Source organism: Lepisma saccharinum, chromosome 11, assembly GCF_977018435.1.
Source record: "Lepisma saccharinum chromosome 11, izLepSacc3.1, whole genome shotgun sequence".
Classification (NCBI taxonomy): domain Eukaryota; kingdom Metazoa; phylum Arthropoda; class Insecta; order Zygentoma; family Lepismatidae; genus Lepisma; species Lepisma saccharinum.
This window is the reverse complement of record NC_139239.1, coordinates 45,765,729-45,787,784: the sequence shown is the minus strand read 5'-3', so window position 1 is coordinate 45,787,784 and position 22,056 is coordinate 45,765,729. Positions and strand designations below refer to the sequence as shown.

The following is a 22,056-nucleotide window of genomic DNA, read 5'->3' as shown; positions in this document are numbered from 1 at the left end:
CCTGCCTCTCTTATGTGACTGTTGGTATTGGCCAATATTGCACAAACTTGTTTTTATTGCCCAAACGACAACAATGAATAGTGTTTGCATGAAACTGAACAAGACACAAAATCCACCATTTTTATTTTTTTTATTTCTTACTGCAACACATTAAAAAAAAACATTTCAAAAACTTCTTTCTTTACATCCTCTGGGTGTGTAGAGTGTAGTGTAATTGAAGTGCAGAGTGACTAGCCATGTGAGGTTGTGTTATTGTATGTATATCTTGGTGTAGCTTGAAAAAGTTCTGGGAAACCAGAACAAAACTTCGCAGATAAAATAAAAACCACTAAAAATAACTGTGTTAGATTATTTTGCATCTATAAAAAGTGGTTTTGCGAACTTTTAAGAAGAACATAATTACAATGTTTTGTTGGATAAATTCTTCAAGTAATTATTTATCTATTGTAACAGTACTTATAGTTTATTGTATTTTTTCCTCACAATTTCCCCAGTGTAAAACTGACAGCATGTTACTTTTCAATATATAAATAACATACGAAGTTCAATGTAATAACTAATATCTTAAGTCTCATGCATCAAAGCAATATCATTTAACAGATATTTAACATCAGCTTATTTACTACAATTTTCACAATATTGCTCAGTGTATTAATGTAATGTCAATGGAATTGCACTTTATAGTCACTTCCAGGATCAACAATATTATATTTTTTAAAGCTTGATTGTTCATTTAATCAATTTGTCCAAGTGAGCAATTGGGTGGGCAGTTGCACCCACCTTGACATAATCTGCATGAAGTCAGGACTTCACACAAAATTGGTTTCTCTCATTTGTTGCTTATGAAACCTTAAGAGTGGTATTATAGACAAATATTTGATACAATAATTTTCCTCCACTAATATTAACAACATTTCTTGTATATACTACTTGCTTTGCACATGGAAGAATTATTTTCATGCTGATTTGAAGTTTAAGTTTCATGTTTAAGTTTGAATCCTTCAAGAACTTATTTTCATAAATCAAAGTAAATAAAAGAAATTGTTGATGAACAAATTTGTATCTTGTCTCTGGTTGGATGTAAAGAGAAATTCCTTAACTCACAAGTTGAAATTTATTTTTCAAGATCTACGAAGAAAAAATACGAGGAGATTTCTACTTACGGAAGAACAAAGGGAGGAGGAATCAAGGAACTTTCAAACTTCTGATTTGCATATTCTTCATCATGAAATTGTGGATAACGACGCAATCTTTTCTCCAAGATATTGGGTACAGGCTGTAAGACTGAACAAAGAACATATTTTGTAATATTTCTCTTGCAGTCCAAAAAAAAATTATAAAATATTAAAATATTATATTACATAAATTAATAAAATATTATAATAATTGTGTATTCTCATTGTTTGAGCTTCTGCTTAGCCAAATGGTTAGCACTCTTCCTTTGGTATGAGCAGTCCTGGGTTCATTCCCCAAGTGGAGATAAAAAATGTTGGTGTTGACTCGACATTGGGAGAACAATTGAGGTGCTACTTGAACTCTATAGTAGAGGACCTTGATCCCAAAAGTCAGAAAGCAGCAACAATGGACCCTGATGCTCGGACCAGATGTCATACAGTGAAAAGTTGCTTGATAGATCCTGCCCCTCAAAAGGCTGTTGCACCATGGAGTTTAGTTTTTAGGGATATATATCACTTTATATACATACATATTTGGTCTAGGAATTAATTCGTGTGGTTGTTACGCACACATTGAAGCTGTAGTTCAAACACAAAATATATAAATACCTTAAGAAAAATATTGTCCATCGCGAGCCACCACTTTCGCCCATCTGTCAGGCAAGTTACGGATTCCGTGGCGAAAGAAGTCCTCATCCTTTGAAGCGATCCAGTCAGAGACCCATTTTTCGATATCTTCTGAAGAAGTGAACTGCTGTCCAATCAAATCGTTATTCATGCAATCGAACAAGTAGAAGTCCGAAGGAGCAATGTCTGGTGAATACGGCGGGTGGGGTAAAACTTCCCTTCCGACATTTTCTAAATAGGTTTTGACCGGTTTTGCGACATGTGGGCGAGCGTTATCATGTTGAAAAATAAGTTTATCATGTCTGTTCTCCCATTCTGGTCGTTTCCTGGCCAGAGCTTGCTTCAAACGCATTAATTGTCGTCGATAACATTCTCCATTAATAGTTTCACCCGGTTGCAGCAGCTCATAGTACACCACACGGTTGTGATGGACCTGGTTCACCTGGCTTCACCCAGGCCTTTTTTTGTTTCGGGTTCTCGTAATGGATCCACTTCTCATTGCCAGTAACAATGTGATGCAAAAAACCCTTTCTTTTCTGTCTTTGAAGCAGCAATTCACAAATGGTTTTTCGTCTTTCAACGTCTCTGTCTTTCAATTCATGTGGAACCCAATGTGACATCTTTTGAATCATTCCCATGGCTTTGAGGCGTTTGGAAACTGTTGTTTGATCAACGCCTAAAGCTTCTGCAAGTTCTTCCTGCGTTTGACACGAATCCTGATCGAGCAATGCTCTCAATTCTTCGTCTTCAAATTTTTTTGGCTGTCCAGGTCGCTCTTGGTCTTCCAGGCCGAAATCACCACTTCTAAACCGTGCAAACCACTTCTGACACGTTCGCTCAGCTAGCGCATGGTCACCATACACTTCCACCAAAATACAATGACTTTCGGTAGCACTTTTCTGCATGTTAAAGTAATGAAGCAGAACACCCCGCAAAAACACTTTATCTGGCACGAACTGCGCCATGTTCAGTTGACTACAAAATGCTGTTGTTGACGCGTCAATCAACTGGCCTATACTACGAACGATGCACGCTGACAGGAGTTTTCAACGCATGTGTGGATACACGGAACTGTGGGACGATATGCTCGTTACGCCATCTCTTGTCCAGGCGCACGAATTAATTCCTAGACCACATACATACATACATACTATGGAGGGTGGTGATACATGGTCAGTGCATTGTGTAGCTCCCCAAGTCAATTGGACTGCTTGCATCAAAGGTGAGATTAGGTTATGTAGAGCTCACTCAGGGTGTCGCCGTACAACACTAACAAACTTTGATAATATGTAGAAGACATCAAGAGGTACAATTTTTCTCAGTAACATTTGACATGTTAAGGATTCATTTCAAAGCTTTAAGCCCTTGAAAAATGACATTTTCTGGCTTGTAAGTATGCAGCACAAATTCACAGATGTGGGTCTTCTTGATGGTGCAGTGGTAACATCCTCGCCTTGTAATCAAGGAGGTCCTGGCCTATCTGTGCACAAAGTGGACTTAAAACAAAAATTCAATTCAATTCAAATTCACAGGTGCTTCCCTGCCCCCCCCCCACCCCCAAGAAACATTTTTTTTTTAGAATTCTACTGACAGCTATGCGACCAAAGCAATGGTAGAACTATAGAACATCTTCATTGTCATGATTAGCCAAAGAGGTAGAAAATTAAGATAAAAGAAGAGAAATGGAGAAACAACCTAACCACAATTATACATCAAGTAACTGTCTCAAGTAATAAATATTTATTTTGAGTGGAACACCAAACCTGTGGCTGCCTTCCATATATACTTACATGGAAGAAGAATGCAAAACTATGCAGTTGTTAATGGTTGTGTCATGCCATGTGTATTGCATGGTATCAACAGTTCTATACCACATTTCCAAGGACAACATGGAACATCGTTAACTTACTACAGGGTTAGGTGTGAGAACAGCATATGATGAACTTCACCTGTAAATACGATTATCATCATTACATCAAAATACATTCACTTATGTGGATGCTCATAAATTTGAGAGAACCTTTCCTTGTAACAAAAAAAGGTGAATTTGTTCTATCTAAATGTTACTTAAAGCAAGCAACCAAACTAATCTTAACTCATTCTAATCTTGTCTAAACTAACTCAACTTTCACTCAACCAAAACTATTCTACCATGTTACAGTAGGCAAATTGTGTATTAAAAATATAAAACTAACTTAACTGAATAAAATGTAATGAAAATAAAATCTGAGTGTGAAAAATGTGTAATTAAAATATAGGTTCAAAGACCAATGAACATGCTGAATAACATTTCAAATTAGTCAAAATTTATTTATCTTTTGTGACAAATTTACTGACTACATTTTGAAGTCTTGCTACAATTCTTTGCAGCTTGTCCTGCAAGTTCTCATCAGAATCTGACTATTGGATCATTTCCTTTTGTATACATCACAATTTTGTGAAATGCTTCAACAATATACTGCTGTGAGGTTACGGAAAAATAATTATGGAATAATACAAACAGCAGCTCTTTAAAACATTACCTGCCTTTCTTACATACCTCCTTTACTGTCCCGTACCATTCCAATGTGTCCTCCAGTGTAAATCATGAGAACACGTGCTTCAGTGTCTTGAAATAGTGACATTCTGATTTGCACCAATTGTTTCCACAACAGATATGCTACAGCTAAGTTCTAAGAAAGCCTTTCTATTTAGTTTCAACTGGAGTGATGGAATATTCAGTATGTATCACATTTGCAACACATTGGTCAATTGACATTTGTAGCGTCAATTCTTCCAGAAGCCTTCAGTTGCTTTCTGCAACTTTTAGACATTGTTTTGTTTTCTAGTTTAATAATATGTGCTACTTTTTCAATAAACTTTTGTTTTCAATATGAATGAGTTTATTAAAAATATAATTTTATTTTAGATTCTGTTAGTAAACTGAAAATTAAAGTTTGTTTTCATCAAGGATTCTCTTTCTTTTTCATATTTTGGACAACAAAAGAATGGTCAGTGTCTTTTTGAGATGCTCCACATGAACATTTTGAAGATTTAAACATTTTTATTTTATGTAAATTAAATTTTTCCTTATGTGTCTAGTGCATATTCTTATGAAGTCAATGATTTCTTTTCTGGGAATATTTAAATATATACCAAATTTTATCATTACTTTAATTTTTCACCTATTTATACATGCAGAATGCACTTTCTAAATTTGATTTTAATTCCCTTTACATTATGAACGAAGTTCCTTTTTCTATTTTTTACCCTGTAAGTGTAATATAGGGAAGTCTAATTAGTCATTTTATTTGTTAAATATTTTGTGCTCTCTTATCTAATCAAATTGTTACTATATTTAAAAAAAAAAAAACTTACATCCATGTAAGATGTATCATTTTTTTAAAAATATATTACCTGAATAATTAATTACAAAGGGTGTCATTTTAAAGGTATCCACGGGCCAAAGAAACGTATAGAGATCATCAAAACAAACAACTTTTCTCAGCAATATTTTTGATTTGACAATACAAGCATTCAAAAAAGCCCATTTTGCTGGCAACCCAACACAACATTTGATCGCATCTGAGCCGTACGTTCCTGTTATGAAACTGTGCATACCAGTGTTGCAAGGAACACACAAATGCTGTGAAAAATGACAAACTACAAACCACGTTATGTGCTGTAAAACGAAGTAAGGAACACATCCAGTTACCAAATGGGAAGGAAACTAACGATACGAAAAATGGTTAAAAATACAAAACCTATTCAAAAGGAAGTGATTACATCATCTCTCAAATATTTGCAAATCTCGTTGCCAGGAGATTAAATGCTTTCGTTATTACGCTAAATGTATTGAATTTATGCTAAGAGATTTAAACCTAACAAGCCTAACCTAACCACAAAGCATTCCGTGCTTGTGTAAGAAGATGAATACAGTACTTGACCAAGGAGGTGTTTGAGTTTGATGCGACGAGTCATACTCAATAAAAATTGAACAAACTCAAAATCCAAAGGTAACATGAAACTGTGATGTATTCAGGGCATTACTCATGCGTTATGGTGATTGTAAACCAAGCTCTCTGGGGTATGTGGTTGTATTTATTTTAACCATAACATAACAAAATGTAATGTAATGTTACAGCTACAGGTTATTTATCTTTGGAATTTTGAGTTCGTTCACTTTTAGTTTTGTCAACTACTTAATCCGATTTGGCATCAGTCCATGGAGGCATTTTCTTTCTTTACAACGAGTACTGTCCAAGAAGACCAGCACATCAGGAAATCTGGACACACCATGGAACCCAGACAGAGCAGACCAGAGCATAGCCATCCTACCATACAGAAGAATTCTCTCCAGAATTATAAGCTGAATTCTCAGGAAACACAACATAAAAAACATTCACAAACCACCGCCGAAGATCAGTAGCCTACCATACAACCCTACGGATATACTTAAAACACTTGGGAGTTTACTGTATTACCTGTAAAATCAGTATAGCATACATTGGGCAGATGGAAAGTACAAATAGAAAAGCACTACAAAGTACACCCGAGTTACATTAAGAATTTCCATCCAGAAAAGTTGGGACTAGCGGAACATTCAATCAACGAGGGCCATAGATCAGATTTCAGCAACACAAAAATTATAGCCAAATCTTCAAACTACTGGGACCGTATCATCAAAGCAGCAATAGCCATTCATTGGGGGAAAAGGAGAATCACGATACATGTCTGGAACTGGACCCAGCCTGCCTAGCAATTGTCAACCAGCAGGGTGGATGCAGCAGACACTGCACCCGATTGGACTGCCTTCTTCACCGGGAACCTCCCTGAAGATGGAAGTGATGTTAGCTCTTGAACACTTGCAATTCTTTCCACAACAACATTTCCATCATTCATCGCCAGGAAAGCTTCAAGACTTACTTCCATTTTTTATGGTTCCAATAAAGCAATAAATTATAAAATTTTTCCCTGATTTAGCACTTTCCTGCATTATAAATTCATGACATTTCTTTGTAAGGAGAAGAATCATATTTAATGAATTCGGAGAGTACTTAATCTCTTGTTTATATACAGGAACAATAGAAAATCATAATGTGGTATGTACTAAAGGTAGGGAAATGGCAAATTTGCCAAAACCAGTAGCAGAAAAGAATATATGTATAGGACTTTTAAGTCACATAGGGCATGTGCTCCCATTCTACTGTTCACTGAAATGTTACACATTCCTCTTAGGAATTATGCACAAACTGGGTACCACAAAGCTCGTAGTAACATCCCCCTTCCCCTCACCTGTAGCCAGAATAACATAGAAAAATCAAATTGCATTAGAGAACTAGCCTAAAATTGAGTGCAACTAAAATAAAAGTGTTCATACTTTGGAACGATCATACACTGGTGATGCATATCCTAGACCTATATAAACCGATTGTGAATGAACTAATGAACAAAACAAAATAGATAGGCAAATGCACAAGTGCCAAGGAACTATTATTTTACACAAGGAAGTGAATTTAAACCAATGATAATTCTCAATGTTAGTGACAATGGTTATTAGTAGGGCTAGGATTTTGATGATCTTAAAATTGTCAAAAAATGACCTTTAAAAAATGCATTTATGACCTAAAACATTCAAGAAAATGCCCTATAAACTTAGAAAAATGACCTAAAAATTCTGAAAGATTTGTAAAAATAATTTATAAACTACCAAGAGAAATTCAAATTACAAATTAACGTTACAGTATCTATCACATGTTCATTGCATATAGTAGTACAAGTAAGAAAGTTCATTTTTTGTCACCTTTTGCACTGTAAGTACTGAGTTGCAGTACACAACGAAAATCATATGAAAATTTTCAAAAGTGAATGATTCTCAGTTGTTGGACAAGAGAGCCATGTACATGGAAAAACTTCTCTCTACTTCCACCGACACAAGAGGAGCGTACCAGTGGCAGCTGGCCAAGTGCAACAAGTGCAGATGTTTTCACCTAATTTTCAAATATATTGACAATTTTCATTTGTTTGTTAAATTAAACTATTTCCCAGCAGAACGCACACGGTAATACTCAAATAATATGCCGCTCGGCGCTACGCACGTGAAGAGTTCGTCGTAGCATAAAGAAACCAAGTGCAGACGCCACCAGGTTGCGGAAGACTTTAGCCAGTTGTCATGGCAACAGTGATGTCACCTAGCGTTGGCCTTGAACGGGTATCGCCTTGTAGGTGCAGCAGTTCTCTCGTCGACAGAAAACATTGCATCCAGTGGTTGTGGCAAAATAGTTGCGTTCTCGTGAGATCTTGTTCCGAGTGTGTGTTTCGCGTTTCCTATTGGTGTTGTGTTCATGTGTTGAGCTGTGGTTTGTACAATGAACCCAGTAAATGACAGTCTGTAATTTGTTACAGACACCATTTCCAGATGGACAGATCAAGACAAAAAAGAAGTTTTAAATTGCGGCCCACTGGCATTCTTCAAATATCAGTTAAGCAAGAGAACAAAAAGGCAGGGAAATTGTACAACATTAAATTTAAAAGTTCCTGGTTTGTCGACTTTGCTTGGTTGTGTAGTAGTCTATATTTGCAATTGTTGTTCTGCTGGCCTTGTTTACTGTTTAGCAACAAATATAATGTGTGGAATAAAGAAGGGTATAACGATTTTGTCAATATAACGCGTTCTCTGTATAAGCACAATGATTCGATGGAACATCTAAAGTGTAAGTTACAATTCAAAGTTTTTGAAAAAACAGGAATACCATAGCAGATGCCCTTCAAGAAAATAGTAGGCTTTTAAATGCATGGTTCAATGAAAATGTACGATTAAATAGGCTTTTCCTACAATTAATAGATTTGCAGCCCTGAAAGACAGAAGGATCGATTTGATCTTCAAAACGTAGGTGAGTCAAGCATGATTCAGTTCAACTTACTATTTGTTTTTTCATTGCCTATAAATGTAGTTCTTCACCTGTTACTTTAGGCACGAGCCGCTACTGGAGCATACTTGAAATTGTAGCGTGACATGTGTGGTCAAACGCAATCGCACAAATTGATCAATTGGAAACGACTGGGCTGCGATCGCGAGCAAGGTAAAAATAATCTTATCGTCCACACTTCACGCTACAAGCTTTTATCTTCTTGTGTCGTACTTCCTGCACCGTACTGCGAGAGTTTACGGGCAGCAAGCACAAGAAGCACGAGGCAAAAAAGGACCCTAGAATAAAGAAACTTATGAATTATGCGCACTTATGCAATAGTTTCGAAGGGATTCGCCAGTGGATAGCAATGCTTGCCTTCTCCGCTGTAATCTAGAATTTATGGTTACGTTCTCCCGACGTAATATCCTTTCTCCTTTTCCAACGTTGCCAAACGCGTAATCCAATAGTTGTTCCTTAAGGTTAACTTCAAATCGGGCTTTCAACCGGTCCCACCTTATTGTAAATCTTACTATTTAATGCACGTAACCAAGATAAATTAAATGATCTCCACAATTCAATTTAACAAATATATGTATATTCAAAGTTCCAAAACAATACACTTTGCGAGTATATACAATCTCCAAAAAGACTAGAGTTGAGAGCAATTTTAACAATCAATGTGACATTAACAATAACCTGCGCGTCCTGCGCGCTATTTATAATCTTCTCGCGTAACTTTCTATATTTTTATTTTTGTTAACAAACCACGAGTATGCGCCTAAAATACAGTTTAAATCGCAACCTTATTCTGGATGGGGCGAGACACCATGAATAGTTGGCGTGTACCAATTCGTGTCTCTAAATTACCTTGAAAGTACAATTTGCGAAAATAGCGTACCGCTATTTCTTTTTTGTTTAAACCCTAAAATGCCTCTCTTTTATGCTTAATCAAATGCCTCTCTTTTTATGCTGATCAAATGCCTCTCCTTTTATGCTTAATCAAATGCCTCTCTTTTATACTTAATCAAAATGCCTCTCTTTTATGCTTAATCAATTAGTGCTACCGAAAGGCGGGCAGGTAGGTTATTAAACTACGAGATAGTGAATTGGGATAAGACAGTAAGAGTCGCTGTTTTCTAATCAAAAGCGCACATACGTGCATTCGACTCCGCCGACAGCAACTTAGGGCAATCAAAAAGGGAAACACTTCACTGTCATTCTTCAAACGCTGGCCATGCGCGGATAGACTTTGTTAATTAGTTCAATTATGCGACTAGTCACGTTTAGTGTAAGACCTTTTTTTTTGAAAATATCAGATTATTAAACGCGTCGGCAATATAGGACAAGTTCATGCGTTCATACGCTCGCCTTCTTTTCCTTTACTACCCTTTTATTTTTTTTTTTTGTTTAACACCCACTCACCAATACATACGTTGGTTTCAAACAATTATCAAAAGTTCATCGAGAGAAACGCACAAAGCCAAAAAGGGAGGGGGAGGGACGAACGAAGTAGAAGCACTGTTTGTTTTCTAGAATTCGTTACTCAAAGTTCCGTAAAGGTCAAAGTAAATTATCAAAATGTTGGCAGCGAACGGCAGGATCGCAAGATGTAATCACCATTTCCATTTTACGGTCAAAAGATAGTTTTTGTACGTACCTCCACTAACGTTCAATACACACAAAGGTCCACGCCTTCCTTCCGCTATACTCATTCAACAGGCTTCTGCTTATTAACGGTTGGAATGGCAGGTTTCACTTCAGGAAGCTCTGGTGGAGTTGTATCTCTTGCCGACGAAGGATTAGACGTCGTGCCCAAGGACAGGCACCTGCCGTTCGGAGCGGGAGTAGGAAGTAGCTGCGAGAGGCGAAACACACACGCCGACTGACTGAAGCAGCGTATTTTACGAGCTGACCAGAGGTTTCAGAAATCGCCGCTAGAGGCAGCACAAGAAGTCATCGTGAGGCAAAACGACCTCCGATGGCTAAAAAAAAGGGGAACGTCGCTTTTTCTTCACTTTTTTTTTGAATGTGTAAGGTTTGTAAAGCAAAAATAATGCAAACGTTACAAATACCCCCCACTAGAAAAGAGAAAGGAAAACCCACTGATATAGAGAAGGCGATACAAATATATATACCCATTAGTAACCAACAATATAAGAATGGTAAGGCAAGTAATACTAGTTAAAAAAAAATTCCAAAAAAATTAACAAAACACATAATGAGCACACTAATTCGTAATCACCAATCAGAGTTCAACTCTGACAATTTTCATAATTTACACGTAAAGTTCAAGATTTTTGAAAACCAATTCTGGTGTCAATCCTCCAATTTGCAGAACATCGTGCACACCTCCCGGTCGAAACACCTCGATGTCTGACAATTTCCAACTCTCTCCAGACTGAAACATATCTGCAACGTTGTCATTCCTAAGCATGCATGAAAAGGCTACGCCGAGTTGTACAGAGAGTTGTAACACTGAACCATTTCCCCAAAGAGCACCAGTAGTATATCACATCCTCGGAGGAGTAAAAACATAGAAAAGAAAAAAAACCAGGAATCAAAAACTAGAAAAGAGAGAAGGAAGATATAAGAAATAGGAAAGAAGAGGAGGGAACTTACTACAACAGGGAAAAGGAAGGTAGCACTATTACAAAAGATGCAAGAAGCAGGAATAACAATAGGATACACAACATATACAGAGTCAATATTCAAGAGAGCATAATGAACAATATTAACAAACACCTTTGCAAAGAATGAAGAAAATCATTCATAAATACACATAAAGCCTTAATTATAAGAATAATACCTATGTGCAAGACAATAAACCTTGGAAAAATTTACATCATATATATAAATACAAGAGCGATTTAAGAAAGGGAGCTAGGATATACATCGGAGGAACCAAGCACTACCCCATAAAAAAAATTTCAAAGCCCATTATGAACCGGAAGGGACAGGTGAAGACTGGAGAGTAGCAGCAACATCTGAATGCACTAAATCGACAGATTGAGGAACAACTTCCTCGTCACGAATGACATATGGCTTGATATGGGAGACATGAACCTTTCGGACGATTTGCTGAGTGTCAGGGTCGACCAGCATGACGGTAACCGGACCCAGCATTTTAAACACCTGCGCCGGACCCAACCAACGCTCTTGAAGCTTCGAAGATATGTGAAGCAATGCATTGCTATGGGGAAAGGTACGGTAAAGTACCATATCGCCTGGTTTCACGGAAAAAAAGGGGGGGACTGAAATAGGTAAAAAGGTACGTTACAATTGTAACGAAAAGGAACAATGTTGGTTGCTTAGATCAAAAAGGGTGCTGCTAAGTCTGAACTGAAACCAGTTACAATTGCACAAAAGATAATGTAATAAAACAATATGTATGTACCTGAAAAAGGGAAAAGAAAAAAAAATCAAGTACCCAAAAAAAAGGGGGGGGCCAAAAACAATCGGGGGGGGGAAAAAATTGCCAGGTTAAGTAATAACAACAATAATGATGCCGCAATGAATCAAGGAACGATGCTCTGGTACCAAAATTTGTAGCGTGACATGTGTGGTCAAACGCAATCGCACAAATTGATCAATTGGAAACGACTGGGCTGCGATCGCGAGCAAGGTAAAAATAATCTTATTGTCCACACTTCACGCTACAAGCTTTTATCTTCTTGTGTCGTACTTCCTGCACCGTACTGCGAGAGTTTACGGGCAGCAAGCACAAGAAGCACGAGGCAAAAAAGGACCCTAGAATAAAGAAACTTATGAATTATGCGCACTTATGCAATAGTTTCGAAGGGATTCGCCAGTGGATAGCAATGCTTGCCTTCTCCGCTGTAATCTAGAATTTATGGTTACATTCTCCCGACGTAATATCCTTTCTCCTTTTCCAACGTTGCCAAACGCGTAATCCAATAGTTGTTCCTTAAGGTTAACTTCAAATCGGGCTTTCAACCGGTCCCACCTTATTGTAAATCTTACTATTTAATGCACGTAACCAAGATAAATTAAATGATCTCCACAATTCAATTTAACAAATATATGTATATTCAAAGTTCCAAAACAATACACTTTGCGAGTATATACAATCTCCAAAAAGACTAGAGTTGAGAGCAATTTTAACAATCAATGTGACATTAACAATAACCTGCGCGTCCTGCGCGCTATTTATAATCTTCTCGCGTAACTTTCTATATTTTTATTTTTGTTAACAAACCACGAGTATGCGCCTAAAATACAGTTTAAATCGCAACCTTATTCTGGATGGGGCGAGACACCATGAATAGTTGGCGTGTACCAATTCGTGTCTCTAAATTACCTTGAAAGTACAATTTGCGAAAATAGCGTACCGCTATTTCTTTTTTGTTTAAACCCTAAAATGCCTCTCTTTTATGCTTAATCAAATGCCTCTCTTTTTATGCTGATCAAATGCCTCTCCTTTTATGCTTAATCAAATGCCTCTCTTTTATACTTAATCAAAATGCCTCTCTTTTATGCTTAATCAATTAGTGCTACCGAAAGGCGGGCAGGTAGGTTATTAAACTACGAGATAGTGAATTGGGATAAGACAGTAAGAGTCGCTGTTTTCTAATCAAAAGCGCACATACGTGCATTCGACTCCGCCGACAGCAACTTAGGGCAATCAAAAAGGGAAACACTTCACTGTCATTCTTCAAACGCTGGCCATGCGCGGATAGACTTTGTTAATTAGTTCAATTATGCGACTAGTCACGTTTAGTGTAAGACCTTTTTTTTTTGAAAATATCAGATTATTAAACGCGTCGGCAATATAGGACAAGTTCATACGTTCATACGCTCGCCTTCTTTTTCCTTTACTACCCTTTTATTTTTTTTTTTTGTTTAACACCCACTCACCAATACATACGTTGGTTTCAAACAATTATCAAAAGTTCATCGAGAGAAACGCACAAAGCCAAAAAGGGAGGGGGAGGGACGAACGAAGTAGAAGCACTGTTTGTTTTCTAGAATTCGTTACTCAAAGTTCCGTAAAGGTCAAAGTAAATTATCAAAATGTTGGCAGCGAACGGCAGGATCGCAAGATGTAATCACCATTTCCATTTTACGGTCAAAAGATAGTTTTTGTACGTACCTCCACTAACGTTCAATACACACAAAGGTCCACGCCTTCCTTCCGCTATACTCATTCAACAGGCTTCTGCTTATTAACGGTTGGAATGGCAGGTTTCACTTCAGGAAGCTCTGGTGGAGTTGTATCTCTTGCCGACGAAGGATTAGACGTCGTGCCCAAGGACAGGCACCTGCCGTTCGGAGCGGGAGTAGGAAGTAGCTGCGAGAGGCGAAACACACACGCCGACTGACTGAAGCAGCGTATTTTACGAGCTGACCAGAGGTTTCAGAAATCGCCACTAGAGGCAGCACAAGAAGTCATCGTGAGGCAAAACGACCTCCGATGGCTAAAAAAAAGGGGAACGTCGCTTTTTCTTCACTTTTTTTTGAATGTGTAAGGTTTGTAAAGCAAAAATAATGCAAACGTTACAAAATGAACAATATCACTTGCTGTTAAGTTGCTTTCAATTCCATGGAGTGTAAATTGCTTCCCTGACAAAACATCCGATACAGAGCACAAAACTTTGTACCCCTTGTTTTTTTAACAATAATCCGTCTGATGACAATGTATTTATTGAGAGAGTGGGAAATAACATTGTTTGAGCTGAATTGTTACACAACAGCTTGTATCAACAATACTGCACAGAATTTAGTTGTTTCTTCAAACACAGTCATTCAGAACTGTGCTGAAGACAATGAGACAAGAGTCGGGAACCTCTCTCCTTCAAAGGGTTACATTTGCATGTAAAATGACCCTTCTTTCACCAAAATGTAGAAAAATGCATAATATGACTTTTAAAAGGTCGAAAAATGACAAACGGTTTAAAAAATGACCTTTACTTCAAAAAGGGTCAAAAATGCAAAAAAAATGCCCTAACAAAGGCATCCCAATTTATTCACTTATGTGTAAAACACGTTCCTATCTAATTATGCAATGTTTCTGCCTTACCAAAAAAAAGATGCATTTGCATCAAAATCCTAGCCCTAGTTATTAGCTTGCAATGTTAACTGGACATTACTCATAGTCTAATGCTTTTACCTATACTTAGGGCTGGGCGATATATCGATATCAGATCGACATTTTTGAAATATCAAAGTGTCGATATAGTAAAAATATCTACTTGATATATCAATAATGTCGACATCTGTTATGATATTCAGGGTAGCCACTCTAGGACCATCATAAAATTCAAGTATAATTCCTGGTTTTCAAGGCAAACTTTCCAAAAATTCAAAGGTAGAAGCAGGTGTTTTCTCGATTTGAACCTTATGTATTACTGTCTATCACCACAAACACACATACACACACAAATATATTAACAAAAGAAAGGGTCTGTGTGATTTCAATGTATAAAAAAATTATAATTCAATTCAATTGAATGGTATATACATTTAATTTAAGATGCAGAGTTTACATTTGCCATTTCACATACTCAAGACTAGAAATATATCTACAAACACATGTAACAAGTGTTACGGGATATAGCTACTAATCTACGAAAATTGTTAATTGTATAAGAATTTCAAATTTACCTAATTGACTTGAAGAAATTTGAACCTGCAATAATATTTCGTGTCTCAGATAGATTGTTCTGCAAAGGACAGTAATAAAGCAAACTGAGTGAGAGAATTCTGTTTTATTTTCCACACACCTATCTTTTCTTTTCTTTCCTCGACAAAAATGAAAGATAAACTGAAAAATTTGCCTCAGGGCATTAATAGATCTGTATAAATTCAATGGAATTAGGATTTTAAAAAGTTGCAATTTTTCGTGCCTATGGGGAAAAAATCACACATAATTACCAGAGCCAATAATTCATACATAATTCCCAGAATTCAAGGAATTCCCAGTTAGTAGCCACCTTGATATTATCAACGTATGGTGGTGTTGCATTCCTTACGTACAAGTTAAGTCAAGCATAAGGATGTTAAGATAACAAATAATGCGCTCACCATGCGGGGACAGAACTTGGGAGGTGAATGATGAGACATTGCCTCTGATTAACATGGAAAGCAAATACGTGCAACAACTAAGAAGAAGAGTAAGGTTCCTACTTTATAGAACTGCTGGTTACCCTTGTGGGCCCAATAGGGATGGTATCAATATGAATTGAAACGACACTCGGCAAAGACTGTCTCAAATTGTAAATGATTGTCTAGTTCTTACTTTTGCCTCAATATACAGCATATTGTTACGACCTTACTTATTTTGTAACTTTGAGATTCCATGTTAAAAGAAAAATCTATATAGTGTTACCTCAAGTCCTTGTTAATGTCCGTGATACTAGATGTTGTGACGCAAATATGAACGTGCCAATCAAGGCGTTGTTGAACTAATGTATTCACCTTTCTGTAACTATCTAATGAAGACAGCTCGCTTAAGACAACGGGCATTTATTATGATGTAAATATAGATTTGCCAATCAAAGATTATCCATGTTTGATGAACTAACCTAATTGTAATTAAATAATGGCGGAACATTTAAATTTGTATATTTCCAAAATGTAAGATTTTATCAACGTTAAAGAAATAGTTGTTAACTCAAATGAATATGTAAACTTTCTTTGTAAATTATTAATTGCCAAACTATGTATTTTTCAAATATCTTTCTGTTGTAATTTAGAGTATTGTAATAAGAAATTACCTAAAGACAGGTGTTCGAGGCTGGAACTTTGGGTATAAATACGAAGGAGTTTGGTCCGTAAGGAGGTCTGTTCTGGTGTCAGTCTAGGAAGAAGTGAATAGGTGCAAGCCGCTCTTCTGTAAAACCTAGACTGGCCAAATAGGAACGGTCTAATCTAGGAAGAAGTGAATAGGTGTATGCCGCTCTTATGTAAAACCTAGGTTAGCCGAATGGGATATAAGTTCCAATTTAGGAAGAAGTGAATAGGTGCAAGCCGCTCTTCTGTAAAACCTAAATTGGCAATCTCGGGTGATAACTCCAAGTCTAGGAAGAAGTGAATAGGTGTATGCCGCTCTTCTGTAAAACCTTGGGCCACCCTAGTTTGACCTTTCCAGTAAGTTTGAAATTATCTATTAACAATTGATCTCCAAGTTCCAGTTATGAATTACCTAACCACTGGCTGTAAGTATTCAAGCAGTAAATAAACATTTCATTAAAACTTCACGACGTTGGTTGGATTTGTTCTGCACCTACCCTGAAGATAGGTTTCAGTGTAGACCCTTAGAGCCTCAATGCTCCCGGCTATAGGAGTAAAGGGTGAGGAAAGTTACTAGGAACGTAACAGATCCTTTTTGGCGCCCATCGTGAGGGCCACGACAGTATAGAACTTCAACCACCGACGTTGGACACTTAACAGATTCTTCTTGGCGTACAATGTAGAGGGTCCACAGTTGAAGAATCCCGCCCGACGACTATTACGGAAGAGGTCATCGCTAGAATTGAAGTTGCAGTAGCGCCGTAGAAGCTGAAGAATCCTGACCGCTGCAGTTGAAGAAGATGACCAACGACGAGTAGAAGATTCCTATAAGAAGCAATAACTTAAAGACTTCATTACTTTGAAAAAAATCTTCAAGAAAAAGGACTTACATTTTAAAAGTGTAAAAACTCAAATATTAGTATTTAGTCATTTCAAAAAGGTATTTAAGGGGGGAACAAAGAAAATTAACCATGGTGACCTTCAAGTGCTGCTCTGATGACTCCAAGTCCGAAGAAGGAACAGTCAAATGTCAAGAATGCGAGTGTTTGTTCCACTTGAGTTGTTTGAATATGAATGCCACGAATGAAGATGTTGATAGAACTAGTTTTAAATGCCAAGGTTGTCAAAACAAATCTGAATCTGCGAACCAAATGATAGATTTATTGAAAATGTGGAGACAAGAAGATGAAGAGAAGAGACAGAAAGAAAGACAAGAAGATGAAGAGAAAAGACAGAAAGAAAGACAAGAAGATGAAGAGAAAAGACAGAAAGATGAAGAGAAGAGACAGAAAGAAAGACGAGAAGATGAAGAGAAAAGACAGAAAGATGAAGAGAAGAGACAGAAAGAAAGACGAGAAGATGAAGAGAAAAGACAAAAAGAAAGACGAGAAGATGAAGAAAAGAGACAGAAAGAAAGACAAGAAGATGATGAGAAGAGACAGAAAGATGAAGAGAAGAGACGGAAAGAAAGACAAGAAGATGAAGAGAAGAGACGAAAAGAAAGAGAAGAAGATAGTAAAAAGATGAGAGAATTAATAGAGGAAGTAAGATTAGAGTGTAAGATCAATAAGAATGAGTTACAAAAAACTGTAGAGGAATGCCAAAAGGGAATGAGGGCCGAAATGGAAGAATTTAAACAAGTGACGAGTCAAGAAGTGAAAGATCAGATAGAAGCAACCCAGAAAGCCTTATTGGAAGAAATAGATGAAGAAAAAAGTCAGAGGAAAACCAAAGAAACTGAATTAACAAGCTTATTTGAAAGTTTAAGGCTTGAAACTACCAAGAGCTTGATGGAAGAAAAACAGCAAAGAAGAAAGGAAATGGAAGACGAAATAAAGGAAGTACAATGGCAATTTCACAAATCTTCTAGTGAAATAGATTCTTTAGCTATGAAATTAGAACGCCTACCTTTGAGTGCTAATTCAGTAGACCAAAGTCAGAGGATTCACTCTGCCAATTTGGCCACTCCTATCGCTAGTGTATCTAAGAGGAGGTATACTGAAAGAAGTAACCTCTCATCCTCTAGTGCTACGTCCGACGAAGGTTCGGAGTTGAATAGAAGCCGACGCTCGAAGAAAGTGAAGAAGTCACAAGAATTCTTCAACCACCTTTCGGAAGAAGAGACTAACAACAGAGTTAGGAAATCCAAGTGTCAGAATTTTAGACTGGCAGATATAAAAGCCTTAGAGAAGTTTTCTGGAGAAATAAATTCAATCTCGGCCGAACGATACATTGAAAGTTTAAAGACCTATCTAGATATAATGCAAGTTTCAGAATTTTACAGGTTGAAAATTTTACCTTCTTTAATGACAGGAAAGGCCAAATCCTGGTTTATAGCAAATGAAAGGAAGTGGAAGAGTTTTGATCAGTTCTGTTATGCATTTTGAAAGCAGTATGCTTCGTTAGAGGCTAAACAACGAGAAATGCAGCTGTTGAGGAATAAGAAATTTCAGAGGTCCCTTGGATTAACGTTAGAAGAATACTGCTGGGAAGTCTATGGAAACTACTGCAATCTGGTGGAAGTAGTAAATCACGGTGAAGTCTTGCATTTGATAATCAGCCAACTTCCGGTGAAAGTTCGACAACTAGTATTGACTCGAGATCCAAAAACCATGGAACAACTAGCAAATTATCTTAGTCGATATGAAGCCTCCGAACAACTGGAGATAAGTAGGGGAGATAACCCCAAGATAGAAGACCGAAGGCAGTTTCAACCCAGAGTTAGGCAGACTCAAATAGTTTCGTCTAGATTTAACAACGAAAGTGAAGGAGTGACCAGAATCCTAATAGGAACCAGAGGGGTTACCAAGGGCGGAATTTCTATAGCAACGGCAATAGAAGTCAACCATTTAGACGACCATGGAACCAATCCCGTTTCCCCAACAACCACTTCAATAGAAATTCTAATACAAAGGAAATCTCCTGCCAAACTGAAGAAGTCCCGACTGAGTTAAATCCTGTCGCTCCAGCTTGGGAAGGTTCAATGCTCCCAAATCAAAATTTAAACCAACCCTCGTTGTAAATGAAGCTCTCTCATTTACAACGGAAGGGAAAACTGTATCGGAGAAAAATGAGAGTACCGACAATTTCCTCACCGAAGATTTTTTAGAAGTATTGCATTTAGAATTAGAAGTCGAAAATGAAGAATGGAAAAAGATAGAAGAACCTGAACATAGGGGAATATTGTCGTCCAAGAAACCGGAAATTATCGCCCAAATTTTAGGATTAAAAATTAAGTGCACTATAGATACAGGAAGTGAATGCACTATAATGAAATATAAAATTTGGCTTAAGTTACGGGACAGGTTACCCGGACTTAAACTTCAGAAATGTCCCGGAGTGAAACTACGAGATTTTACTGGAAAAGAAAGTTCTAGAATAGTAGGATGTAGAAGAATTCACTTTGAAATTGGGGGATGTGTATTTGAAGATTTGGTCTATGTAAGTCGAAATTTAGATGCTGACTTATTGATGGGCTACCCATTTTTGGAAAAATATCAAGCAAATTTAGATACAAAGAACCAAAGACTGTATTTAATGAAGGAAGGACTGCTGGTGGAAGAAGAATTATTAGGAAGAAATACCTTGACGGGAAAAGATACGTCGGACTTTGAAAACTGTATTTGTCAAGTAATCATTGATGCCTGGATGGCCAATGAAGAAGAAATAAGAGAGAAAGCCTATTCTCCTGAGATACTCAACTTTGAAAGGAGAGAAGAATTGTTACAGTTATTATTGGAATACCAGGAGATTTTTTCCTGCAAACCCGGACTAGCAAAAAATGCTAAATGTACAATACCTCTGACGTCCCAGGAACCAGTATATTCTAGTCCGTATCCCATTCCGATGGCTAAAAGAGAGAAGTTGGAAGAAGAGTTGGAACGATGGAAGGAGTGGGGTGTAATTCGGCAATGTCAGTCTCCATATCTAAACCCTTTGCTGGTGGTCAATAAACCTGATGGTTCGGTGAGACCATGTATTGATTTCCGAAAGTTGAACAAGTTGACAATAACTCCAAAAAACACGGTACCAGTTTTGCAGGAAGCCTTACAAAAATTCAGAGGAAAAAAGTATTTTAGTTGGCTAGATTTAGCTTCCGGATATCTGCAAATCCCTATAGACAATAGACATCAAGAATATACAGCTTTCTCATATAAAGGACGTTCCTGGTGTTTTACGAGAATGCCTTTTGCTTTATCGAACGCAGTGGCTGTATTTATGCATGCCATGCAATCTTTGTTTGAACCTCACACTGAAGAGTTCCTAACCATCTACATAGATGACCTGCTGATCTTTGATGAAACTCTGGAAAATCATTTCCAGCACATAAAGTGGGTTTTGTCCAAGCTAAAGGCCGAAGGATTTACAGTAAAACTGAAAAAATGTCAATGGGTGAAATCAGAGATTAAGTATCTTGGCCATATTATATCTGGAAGTTGGGTTCGAGTCGACCCTAAAAAGGATGAAGCTATCTTAAAATTTCCTAGACCTCGAAGTAAGAAGGATCTTCAACAGTTCTTAGGGTTATTAAACTGGAGAAGAAGGTTCGTAAAGGATCTATCTCGAAAGACAGCAAATTTGGAGAAATTATTAGTAAAAAATGTCAAATGGGAATGGACTAACGAAAATGAAGCTAGTTTCCGAATTCTGAAGAAGGAGTTAGTCCAATTACCTGCCCTAGCGCAGCCTGATTTCACCAAGCCTTTCTGCCTGTTATGTGACGCGTCCTTGACTGGATTAGGAGCGGTGTTGTTCCAAGGGAAAGTAGAACAAACTCCGGACTTAGAAAACATCGCCATTATACAGTATGCCAGTCGGAAACTAAAGGGATATGAACGAAACTATACCGTACAAGAATTAGAATGTTTAGCAGTACTTTTCGGAGTAGATCATTTCAAAGTCTACTTGTATGGCACCAAGTTCTACGTTTATACGGACCATAAAAATTTGATATGGCTAGAGAATAGCCGTGACTGGAGTGCTAGGTTAACCCGTTGGGCCTTAAAACTTCAACAATTTAACTTCTCCATTTTTCATATTAGTGGAAAGCAAAACGGGATAGCCGACGTCCTAAGTAGATATCCTCAAGCTGAAAATTTCGTGGATAACGATCCTGAAAATGAAGTCACTTACTCAGTGGGATTGACGAGAGCACCCAGTTTAGCAGGAGAAGAACTGCAAGAGTGGCGGAACGCCCAACTTCAGGATGAATGGTGCCGTAGCATCTCTGAAGACGTTCGATTGCAACCTAATTCCGGTTACCTGCTACATGAAAGTTTGTTGTTTTACAAGGATCAGAAGGGACGAGGAACTTACCGATTACTAGTTCCAGACGTTTTGATTCCTAAGGTAATGGTTGCTGAGCACGACGAAGCTGGTCATTTCGGGTTCACCAAAACGTATAAAAGGCTAAGACTTCATTTCATTTGGCCCAAAATGAAAGAGAAGATTGCGCAATATGTGCGGGAATGTTTGGTATGCTCCCGAAACAAACCGGACAGGAAAGGAATCTGTAGACAACAATTTAGCATTATGAACAAACTTCCCCATGAAGTATTGTCTATTGACATAGTGGGAAAGCTACCTAGATCCGGGACTTTTAACTTTATCCTCAC

General features: G+C 37.5%; 2 protein-coding genes across 4 annotated transcripts in view; both read right to left on the bottom strand.

Moving 5' to 3' along the window:
* Nucleotides 1–22,056, bottom strand: part of LOC145994763 (cytochrome c oxidase assembly factor 1 homolog) — a 329,972-nt gene that overhangs the window by 146,627 nt on the left and 161,289 nt on the right. The window lies entirely within an intron of this gene.
* LOC145994759 (L-asparaginase-like) overlaps nucleotides 1–22,056 on the bottom strand; it is a 98,607-nt gene that overhangs the window by 69,763 nt on the left and 6,788 nt on the right. For 2 of the 3 annotated variants that reach the window (XM_083131002.1, XM_083130999.1), the window contains exons 1-2: nucleotides 4,342–4,479; nucleotides 1,164–1,284 (exon numbers count right to left, since the gene is read on the bottom strand). In XM_083131002.1, coding sequence (XP_082987128.1) covers nucleotides 1,164–1,284; nucleotides 4,342–4,426 — 206 coding nt within the window. In that variant the 5' untranslated portion in view covers nucleotides 4,427–4,479. Of the gene's footprint in view, nucleotides 1–1,163; nucleotides 1,285–4,341; nucleotides 4,480–22,056 lie in introns of those variants that run through there. The other variant, XM_083131001.1, reaches the window with a different exon arrangement.